We start from the raw sequence: 11610 nt of genomic DNA on the forward strand, positions 1-11610 counted from the left end.
ACAAAATTTTACGTACATTAGACAGCAGCGGGGTGAAGGTGGTGGCGTATGCCGACGACTTGGTGATACTAGTATCTGGGATGTTTCTGTCCATTATGAGCGACATCATGGAAGGAGCGTTGCGAAAGGTGTGCCTGTGGGCCGCAAGATGCGGACTCAGCATAAACCCAACCAAAACGCAACTGATGCTATTCACCACCAAGACAAGGATACCTGAATTCCATCTACCACGGCTGAATGAACAAAGATTGGTTCTTTCCTCTAATGTGAAGTATTTGGGTGTAATCCTGGATCCTAAGCTAAATTGGAGGTTGAACATAGAACTGAGGGTTAAGAAGGCCTGTATAGCCTTCTATGCCTGTAAGAGAACCTTTGCCAAGAAATGGGGTCTCCAGCCGAGGATGGTTCTCTTGATGTACACCGCTGTAGTGCGTCCGATCCTGACGTACGGATCTATTGTATGGTGGCAGGCTTTGAAGAAGAAATACAATAAAACGAAGCTTAATAGGATTCAAAGAACCGCGTGTGCAGGTGCTACGGGGGCTCTGCAGTCTTGCCCGGCAGATGCTCTCAATGTACTCCTGCATCTCCTCCCCCTTGACCTCCACATCAAATATGTTGCAGCGTGCAGTGCCGTAAGAGTGCGTGAGTCCGGATGCTGGGCAGCGAAGTCCTACGGCCACAGCAGCATTCTAAATGAAATACCTCGAGAAATCTGGGCATCCCCCATGGACTATGTCACACGCAAGCTGAGCTTCACGAGAAACTTTGCTGTGGACCTTCCAACCAGGGCAAAGTGGAAGACCGGCGGCGTGTTGCAAGACTATGACACGGTATTCTTTACGAACGGATCAAAGATGGCCTATGGAGTCGGCGCGGGGGTTTTCTCGAATACACACGGTGTATCCAAGTCGTATGGTCTCCCAGGTTTCGCCAGTGTATTCCAGGCGGAAGTACTGGCGATATTGGAAGTCTGTCGATGGCTGGAGCGTGATTCGAGTCCCAAGCGTAACATAGCCATTCTGACCGACAGCCAAGCGGCCATCAAGGCCTTGTACTCAACGACGACATCTTCCCGGTTGGTGGGGCAGTGCAGAGACACGCTCAACCATCTGGGCGGCACGCTCAAGATCACTCTCCTCTGGGTTCCCGGGCATAGGAACATAGAAGGGAACGAGCGGGCTGACGTATTGGCCAGGCAAGGCTCTGCTCTTGGCAGTCCCTCGGGGAACACAGTCGGTGTTCCGCTGGCGGCTGTCGGGGGCCGAGTCTACTCACACTGCCTAGCAGCCGCGGGCCTGAGATGGCGAAGGCTTACAAGCTGTGCCAAATCAAGGAGAATTTGGCCCGCTTATAACATAGCCCGATCACGAGAGCTCCTGTGCCAGACGCGTGCAAATGCATTCAAGATTACGGCGGTCTGCACGGGGCACTGGCCCATAGGGGACCATGCCGCTAGGCTCGGCTTACCCTACAACTCGCATTGCCGAAGCTGCGGAGAAGGAAGGGAAACCCTCATGCACTTTCTCTGCGATTGCCCAGCTCTGACTCGAGTCAGGCTGCGGACACTGGGTAAACCATTCTTTGGGGACCTCAGTGAGATTTCTAGTTACAGGGTCGGAGAGCTGCTTTCCTTCGTGAATGCTACGGGCTGGCTCTGAAGATCCGAGCCAGCTGGACTCTGCTTCCCTGTTCCTATAACAACAGTCACGGTCTTAGAAGTTTGTGGCATCAAAACGGCGCACCAAAGCACTAATTGGGCTCCTCGGAGCGGCCACTGATACCTACCTACCTACCCCATCTTACAGATGGTACTCAGCAACGTGACACCTCTTTAATTGCTGCACTGCGTGATATCCCCCTTTTTATATATGGGACAGATAATACCACATTGGCAGTCGTCAGGCATTAATTTGTTGTCCGAAACCTTGAGCATCAACCCTCTCGGACGGAACTTATTGTCCTGAATGTAGGTAGTACTCTCTTATTCAGACATGCTGGATGCTAGGGAATTCCCTCAGACTGCTGTGGATTGCATAGCGAACAGCTGGCCAATGTGAGGTAGTCCCGATCGTATTCCAAGCCAAGAAATGAAACTTGCATTGATGTATAAGCCATACTTTCTGCTCAACACATTTAAAGCATTTTTGACAGCGGGTGCTTTTCCCTCCCGCAGGAAGGTTGCTAGGCTTGGGCTGATAAGCTAAAACAAAGGCGACCTCGGGGCGCCGTCAGCGATCCGTCCTCCCTTTATGTTAAACAAAGAGAAGAATCTGCTTGAAGTTTAACTGACGCAATATGTGCTGCGGGAAACGTTCACTTAAACAATGTGGTTTTAGGGTGGTGCGATCCACAGTTAATGTCATTGAAGATGGGGTCGAAGCGGTAAGAGTGGCTGCAGCACACAGTCGTCAGTGTCGGCGAGTGGTGCTCCTTGTGACGCTAGATATAAGAAATGCCAGCAGAATTGACTGCACTGCCTGCGACATTTTTAAGGCGTTAGATAATCTTTTGCAGGCATTGATCGACTACTCAAAAGACAACGTTAGGGTCACATATAGCAGACCCAGGAAAGGCAGCGTAAAATGGGGGTAACATCGAAATCTATTTTTAGTCTGGATCTCGCTCCAAAGGAGCGCGTAATCTGATAGTCTGCTAAGATGTCTGATAAATCTAGTCAGATACATGAATGTATTTCGGAACTTCCCCTGCAAGCATGGCTCAAAAAGCTCAACGGATACTGGAAATGTTGAGTACTCATATGGATAGCTGAGCATTGATTTTCCCTGGGGAAAACCGATATGATCGTTCTCACCAGATTCCTACAGTGAATAAGAACTTGTCTAATCATGGCATTGTCGGAATGATGATAGGCACGAGCAGATTTGCAACACCGCAAATATGACTGCAGCTAAAATGTTTTCGTTTCGCTGCTGATAGTCAATTCGCGGGCTGATGGCCAATGCACCCATCGTACCACCTCGGAAAGGAGTTATTCTAATAGGTAACCATTCTGTAGAGCACGGGCGTCTATACCTCAGAAAAAGGAGAGGAAAATAAGGAAGCCATTGCTTGTGTAGAGAGGGCCCTCACTCTAAGCAAGAGAAGGGAAGGGAAGAGAATCAGTCGGTTCCGGGTTAGTGTCCTAAACATAATAAGACGCAGGAGGTTTAGCTGGTAATCTGTCGCTATTCAAAACTATAAATATGAAGGCTGCTAAGGCCATTATTATTAAGATTACCCTGGCTAATCAGCAACGAGCAGGTAATCTGCTTGACAATGTCATTATCAACAGCAGATGTAGGACATCGGAATCATCACGTAGCAATCCCTTACTATCACTGCCGCTATCAAACGTGTTTTGGTCTCTAGTGCAGGCGAAGTTGTCGACTTGAAAGAACGTCATAAACCCGATATAGTGGAGAAGGATACTTTCTAGGAGCAATTATACACAGTTCAGGGGCAGGTTCCTTCCTAAATGTGACATTATGATCTGAGTGATCTGAATGCAAAAGTGGGCTATGATAACACTTCGGTCGGACATTTGATTGGGAACACGGTCTCCGCAACCGTAACGATAATGGGGATAAGATTGTGAATTTCGGCGACTTCCATTGCTTCGCTGTTGGTGACACATTGTTTGAGCAAAAGACTTGCCATAAGGGAAGTTGGGACACAGAAGCAATCAATCTCTGCGAACAGTACAAGATCTAGGAGGTGTCACCTGAGTATGCATTGCAAGAAAGGCGCTTGCCAACGGGATCAACACGCTTAAGTTATTGCGTGATCCGTCCGTCATTTCTCGCAGGTCGTCGGCCTCGTTTGGAGGGGACGTCACAAGATATGGATAACTGCGGAATCGTAGAAGACGACGACGGAAGGGGTTGAATGCTCTTTTGTCCGTTGCGAGGGATGGCAGGCGTGATGTGCTCTCACTCCGATACTGAGCGAAATCCGAAGAAGTTAAGCGTAGGGTACGCTGTAACAAGAGGGAACTCGTTATTGCGCTGGCCAGGCAAGCAAAAAATGCTGCAGATAGCAATGGTTTCAGAAGTGTGCACCACATCACAATAGAGGACGACTTCTTATCCCCGTTGATGAACAACTGAAAAGGGGAAAATACACTTCACCGTGGTTCTTAACTGTATCATATCTGGTGAAATTCCTCCTCTTGTAGATTAAATGGATGAAAAGCTCGCATTCACATGTTGCGGTGAATACACGTGGATGCGGACTTTTTCTCCAAACAGAAGAGAAATCATTTCGGCCATCAATTTACTCAAACAAACTAAAGTCGCTGGGGTTTACGGTATCCCCACAGAGTTATTTATCGCTGCACCTACAGATACCGCAGTTCTGTTGTTTCTACTCATGCAGAAATCTTAGCAATCCGTGAACTTTTCCAGCAGATGGAAGAAGGGGACGGTCGTCAAGATCCCAAAGAACGGGCCCCATTTTGAGTGTGATAATTGCAGAGTTATCTGCGTTGTCGTTGTTGCTGCAAAGATAATAGTTGAAATAATCCTGGAACGTATCAAAGAATATCTCAACAGCATGGCCGATAGAGAGTAGGCTGGTTTCCGGTCAGAATCCTTCTGCATTGACCAAATCAACACCTTACGGAGCATCTTGAAACAGTGAGCGGAGTTTAGATCTTCGTTTCACCTCCGATTTTGAGAAAGCTTTCGATAGTGTGAATAGGGAATGTATCTGGAACTCTAAACCGAGGAGGGCATTCCGAAGAAACTAATGACTTATTGAAGCGACATATGGTGGCGAAGAATGTCACGTGCTACGTCGAAGTAAAATCTCAAAGGAATTTGGGGTTCAAAACAGAGTCCGCCAGGGTTGCATCTTTTCACGGATATAATTTCTTCTTGTTACCTTCTTCATTCTGGCATATCCGGATGATGCGGAGGAGTTCAATGAACGATGACGTTTTCCGTCGAATACCTCGACTTCACTAATGACATTTATTTCTCTATCTATTTCTTTTTCTCTCACAGGGTCATGGACCTTTCCCAAATGACTCCGTATTTGGAAAGAGAGGCAAGTAGGGTGGAGCTGAAAATAAACACCAATAAAACCAAGGTTTTCGGTTTGACAATTCAAAGCACTTTCTCCATCTGCATTGATGAGCAGAGCATCAAATACTTAATTTGTGTATCTACCATAGGAAGCTTGGTTTCTGCCAACGGTGGTACGGAACTATATATTTCCCGACACAGTAACTGCGCTAGATTCACTTTAGCTGCCGTGTCTAAAATTTAGAAATTCAGTTTATTTATTTATTTAATTTAACGGAGAACAAACAGATTAAACTCCAATTAATTATTGTCATCAGGAGGAGGAGAAAGCAAAAATCTTACCCTGCGTTTAAAACTACTTAAAGTAGAGAAGTTAAAAGGACCAAGCTGAACGTAGACTTCGAACGCCGCGAAGGGCACGTTGAAAATATCTGCGCGTCGTCAGTGACGGAGTCCATCAGACCCGAGGAAAGTTTAAACAAGTCGAGAAACCGCAAGCTAGACGCTTCAGGTATGAAAGGTTTTGTGTATTTATTTTATAAAGAGATTTGAGTGTACATTTGTCCCATTAGCATGTAGCATGTAAAATGTGCATATATTATGTGAATATATCCACTTTCAAGTGATATTGACATTCATAGTCTTGAATTTGCAGAGGAGCGACAGTTTTGACCTAGTAATGGTGCGATTTTCACGAAATTTGGCAGAATCATGCTCTATGCTGTAGCCTACCTTGCTGCAAAATTGTGTGATTCTAGGGTGAACTTAAGAGGGGTTTTCCTGTCAATTACTAAAAATTATAGTATTGTACTATTATTAACTTTATTTGAACAGGTATTGGTATGGAGAGTATTTCGAAGCCTAGGTACCATATAGTGGCAGCCCCCTGATTTTTTTTTTCAAATTTTTCAGCTAAGTAGTTTCTGAAAATGGGTACGTTAAAAAAATGGTCTCTTTCGACCCCCCCCCCCCCACTCCCCACCTTTTCAACAAATGTCAAAACTAAGACCGGCTTCGAAAAGTACTAACCGAGACGTTTCATTTGATACCCAACATGACCATGTTTGATGCAAAAAAAATTTACACCCCCTTTTTGCATGTATAAGGACCCCCCTTAGATTCAACGTAAAAGGATGTAACTTACTATATGCGTGAGCATTCACACTTTTTATCAAATTTAGTGCCAATCGCTACAACCATCTTCGAGAAAAATGCGTGTGACGGACAGATAGACAGTAAACCGATTTTAATAAGGTTTCGTGTTTACACAAAACCTTAAAAATGTGCATAGATCCAGATAGGATCTACGCTGTTGTAGGAGGGGAAGGTTCAGAAAGCGGAGGCGGGAGGGATAGTCCACACGAGCCAAGCTTTTCTTAAAGAAAAGGGAACGGATGAATTTACGTTGCACATTTTCAAGGGCAAGACAATTACAGTTACAGGAGGGTGACCAGATCACGGAGCAATACTCGAGGGTGTTCCTCACGAGGGAATTGAAGAGAGCGAAGGAGGGTTGGATGGTAGTAGTATAAAGCCTGACAATTTTGCTGCTCGGTTGATGACATCGAGGCAATGGGTGTCAAAGCGAACCTTATTGTCGAAAGTGACTCCGAGGTCTTGAGTGGAACTTAAGCAGGATAATGAATGCCCGTTAAGAGAATTGGAGAAAGAAGTGGGTGAGGACTTTAGGGAGTAGCAAATAGAATGACACTTTCTGACGTTTAGCGCTAAATCATTAGTCGAGCACCAACAAGTTGAGACTGTTCTGTCATAGCGTTCTTTCTATGTTGCTATATTGGAGTAGTACATGGAAAGTGTTCCTCAAGAGCTCGAAGCCGTCATCAACACCTTTCCGCATAATATCATCGGAGTACGCTGGCCTGTTACTATATAAAACGAAGAACTTGGTCGACGCACAGGCCTGGCACTTGTACAGACTGTGATCAGAAGACGGAGGTGGCAGTACATAGGTCACAAAATTAGGAAGACGACTTTTGTATTGTTGGCTATGCCATGCAGTGGAATCCACTTCCCTAAGCTGGTTGACGAGTGGGTGGCCCCAAGGGCACTTGGAGCAGAACAGCATAGAAGGAGTGTCAGCGTCTCAAGAAGCGTACTTTAAGTAACCATGATCAACAGCGCGGTGTGGTTGAGGCGCTGCAGCCCATCAAGAAGTAAATTACAACCATATATCAGGCGCATGAGCAGAGTAAAGTCACTGGCCTTGACGGTCCATTAATTGAAATGCGACTTACGCTCGTTCGTAAACGTTGGGAATCCGACATATTTTTCCGTGAGTGGAAGAAGGGAATGGAAGATTTCGAAATGGCTTAAATCATCCTGCCACGGATCAAAAAACATCCTCGAATCGTTGTTCGACAAATAACTGTACATTCTTCTTTGATCCATCTCTTTAATGCACGTTCGGACTAATACCCTGGCAACATGGTTCTGGAGCAGAATAAGATGGAATTTGACAACAGCATTCTAAACTTGATGGACTAACACTCTCTTTCTATATACATTAATAGGGACAATTTATAAACGGAGGAAGCTCTATCGATCCGGCACCGCCAACATCTACCCGAGTCTGTTTCATGCCAATGTTCTTTCCGTGCTTCTGTATGGGGGTAGCACATCGGAATTACCACGACTGTTATTCGGGAGCTCCAAAGCTTTAGTAGCTGATGACTGTGTCATATCATCAGGGTATGATGCAATAAGAAATGGAGAGAAATGGACGACTCCCTTGGGGTTATGCCGTGATACGGAATGTACTATCCTCGAATGCATGGTGTGTGGGCCGCCCTGGAATTACACAGCATTGAATAGAGGTGGGGGAGTGAAGGATGATCAGAATGTCATTGGGGAGCCATGTATCGAAAGCGATGGTGTAAAGGTAGTTGACCCGCCATAGGTTACATTTTTGCATCCCAGCCAAAATCGATTTTTAAAGGAGAGGAAATCTAATTTTTACTTCGGTGTTTGTGGTCCCTAACACCAGAGGTTTACGTTTTTCCCGTGACTAATGATTCTCTGTCTCCATACTGCATCCTACTTTATTACAAAGCTTTTAAATTAACGCACATTAAAAAAAAATCTCCCTGCTGGGGACGCATGAACATAAAACAGTTTATGCAGCTTTCTCCTTCATTATGTTAAAATAGAGTAAGCTATTGATGTATCTAACTGATGTATTTGGTAAGTAAAGACTTCATTCAGGTTTGTCTAACTCTTCTTAAGCCAACATTCACAGAATCATATTTAGTTTTCCTATAAACAAAATACAAAAACAGCATGATGAAATTTGCCAGATGCAAGCATCATTAAAGTATGCCTTTGGTTTCAAGGTTTCCGCATATGCAAATCGGTAACCGGTCGATGTATTTTGAAATCAGAACTTTGCATATAAATAGTGCGTTATTGCGAAAAACTGTATCAAATCATTTCTGCTTTGTACGAAGCCACTAGCAAAAACTATCAAAATGGTAAGACTTTGAAATGTACCGCCGAACTCTTCCTTTACTAAACTAATTTACTTTTCAGAAATTCCTGATTTTGGGTCTTGCTCTTATCGGCGCTGCCTCTGCTGGTATTGTATCCTTAGGCGCATCTCCAGCTCTTGGCGGTGTTTTGGCTGCCCCTGCCATTGGTGCTACTCTTGCTCCAGGTCTTGCTACCGGAATTGCCGCTCCTCTTTCTGCATCCCTTGGAGCTCAAGTCATTGCTGCTCCAGCTATCAGCCCCCTTTCAGCTGGACTTGCACCAATTGGCCTTAGTTCCGGACTTCTTGGTCAACAAATCATTGCCGCTCCAGGTTTAGCTTCATTGCCTCTTGGACTTAATGGATTGGGATCTCCTCTCCTTTGGAAGAAACGTGCTTAAGTCATAGCTGACTGTGGTAAAAATGGACTGAATGTTTTAGAAAAATAAAGAATATAACGATACGAAACAAAATTCTATTATTAAATAGCGCTTATAATGCAGTTACTGGACAATCCTAGAAAGTAAATATAGAAAGGTCGAGAAAGTGCAGGGAGTCCGCGGAAATGTGCTTTCCTGCAAGTGGCGAAAAGGTTTAGACGAACGGCATACCCTAGGAGCGGGAAGACAGATGCCTGCAATATAGGATGACACTGAACCACACAGATAAATAAAGGTGACACAAATTAAATTGAACCATTACAAGGTATGCGAGGGTATGCTTTCATAAAGCATTCAAGAGTTTAATGAAAATGTAATGACATAATGGGTAGGGGGAGGTAATGAGTTGTCACAAATATTGAAACTCCACCGATCATTCTGAATTCCTCCTATCAAATTGCTGCCTCATAGAATTTCACACTGAACGCGATACGCTTAATAATAATTAAGTTTTAACGCAGTGTTCAATCGAGCCTCAATAATATGAGTGTAACTTACGCTCAAGCTGCAAGCATTCAATTACAATCCACTTGTTGCTTAAAAGTGACACTCGCCCATGTACTAGCCTTCAGTGGACAGCCAACCAGTTGGACCATAGTGTAAGCTTGAGCAACATTTCGCCTTACCCAGAAATAAGCTTTAGGAATGTATTTCGTAAAATGCAACATGACTTAAACGATGTGTAAAAAAACCAAAGATTAACGATGAGAGAAATGTAGATCAAATCTTTAATATTTGAATGAATTTTCGGATTTAAAAGGCAATGGAGTTTCGTAGATAGAAATGAAAAGTAAACATGATCATTTTGGAATATTATTTTAACATGATTAAATGTCGGGATGGCAAATGGAAAATTGAAAGGATGGCAATAGTAATGGTGATGGGAGCTAAGTTGACAAAACGGAAATATGCTGCCTACATGGAAATGAACCCTTCATCCGCTCGTCTCAGGAGAGAGAATTAAATAATGCGGATACTGAAAACCCACGAATACTGAAAAACCACTCTATCAAAATTACAATAACGCCACTTGGGTCGGGGGAACGGCTGGACACGATATGAAATGAACCTGTGGAAGCCAAGCTTAACGGGAAATAATGGCTATTTAGGGAGTTTGTTTTGTAAGAGCAAACATCATTAGCGACCGCATCTACGGTACCATCATAATTACTGGCGATTTCATTCAGGGAGCTTTGGAGTATGCAATGCCACTGATGACGGCCAAGGACCAAATTCAACTCGAAACCTTTCCGAAATTAACGATCAAATTAGTCACCGTTGGATGCGTTTCCTTTTTGAAGGTAGAGGGCTAGAGTATCTTATCTGCGACAAGGATTTTATCGCGCATTGAACCGGGTGCAACCACCATGAAATTTTTCTAAACGACGTTAATAAGGCAAGCGAAAATCGAAGACATGGGTCAGGTGCGTCAGCGTCCAATTCAAACATACAATGCTACCAAGTATGTCAGATTACAGCAGTGAACTAAACTACTAATTCCGGTATAAAAATGTCGACTTTTTGATCGCCTTCTCTCTGTGTGGGGAAAGTACAATAAAGTAGCCGGAGTAGGAGTTTGCTGAAAAATGCCGCCATTTCCGAAGTAGCTTAAAAAGGGTACACGAAAAAGGAGTTCGCTACATGCAGTTGCTCCTTTAGACTATTGTGAACCCACGCAACACTACTGACCAAGTTGTAATGTAGAAGTTACGTGGGGAAAAAACCACCAGAAGTGACATGCTGGCAGCTCTTCTTGAAGATAATTACAGCTCCCAGCAGGGGGAGGGTAGGCCTCAGGTAGCGGCTCAGCGTTATGCCGCTGGGGTGTAGCTATTTGAGATTCACGTGGACGTATCAAAGATAACAAAGCTCCGGGATTCCATAACTGGGAGGAATTCTGTATAGAACTCACACAAGGGCATATGGGTTAGCAAGGCCGAAGTGAACGATACACTGAAAGCCCCTGAAAAACAACAAAACAGAAACTGGTGGATTAGGTATCAGCTCCAACGAAATTACGGCAGAATATTGACCGAAAACTGCCGTTTGTCCTATCTATAAAAACATCATGAGAACTATACAGGGATATCGTGGTTTCACACGTTACCGCATATCTAAATGACACTCTGCTATATATTCCAGATTGTGGCCCATGAGGTTCACATAATTATCCTGCCACGATCAAAAGAGAGCGCAAAAGAGGCCCTGGTGGAGCTTGACGAAGTATCGCGAAACGTTCGCCTAAAAATAAAAGAGGTGAAAACCAAAATCATTTTACAAACTAGATGAGAGACGTTAAAGAGATAATAAGACCGGCTTCGAAAAGTACTAACCGAGACCTGTAATTTGGTACCCCACAGGGCTATATTTTATGAAAAAAATTTATCCTCCCTTTTTACATGTATGAGTACCTTCCCCCCTTAAATTTTACGCAAAAAAATTTAACTCACTATATGCGTGAGTGTTGACAGTTCCCAGCTTTCTACCAAATTTGGTGTCAATCTTTACAACCGCCTCCGAGAAAAATGTGTGTGACGGACAGAGAGACAGACAGACAGTAAACCGATTTTAAGAAGGTTTTGTGTTGTGTTGCGTTGTGTCTGGAGGATCTTAGGCCTAGTGTGAGGGGAACCGGGGACGGCGAACCAGAATCCGACAA

At 44.3% G+C, this 11610-nt stretch overlaps 1 protein-coding gene across 1 annotated transcript; it reads left to right on the plus strand.

The window, feature by feature from the left end:
• The first annotated feature begins 8363 nt into the window (after nt 1-8363).
• On the plus strand, nt 8364-8984 carry LOC119648944. Its single transcript, XM_038050860.1, has 2 exons — nt 8364-8515; nt 8574-8984. Exons 1-2 carry the CDS (start codon nt 8513-8515, stop codon nt 8910-8912), a joined length of 342 nt encoding a protein of 113 aa, XP_037906788.1. The 5' UTR covers nt 8364-8512; the 3' UTR covers nt 8913-8984.
• Nucleotides 8985-11610: the final 2626 nt, after the last annotated feature.

This window comes from Hermetia illucens, chromosome 2 (assembly GCF_905115235.1).
Source record: "Hermetia illucens chromosome 2, iHerIll2.2.curated.20191125, whole genome shotgun sequence".
In the NCBI taxonomy this organism is placed as follows: domain Eukaryota; kingdom Metazoa; phylum Arthropoda; class Insecta; order Diptera; family Stratiomyidae; genus Hermetia; species Hermetia illucens.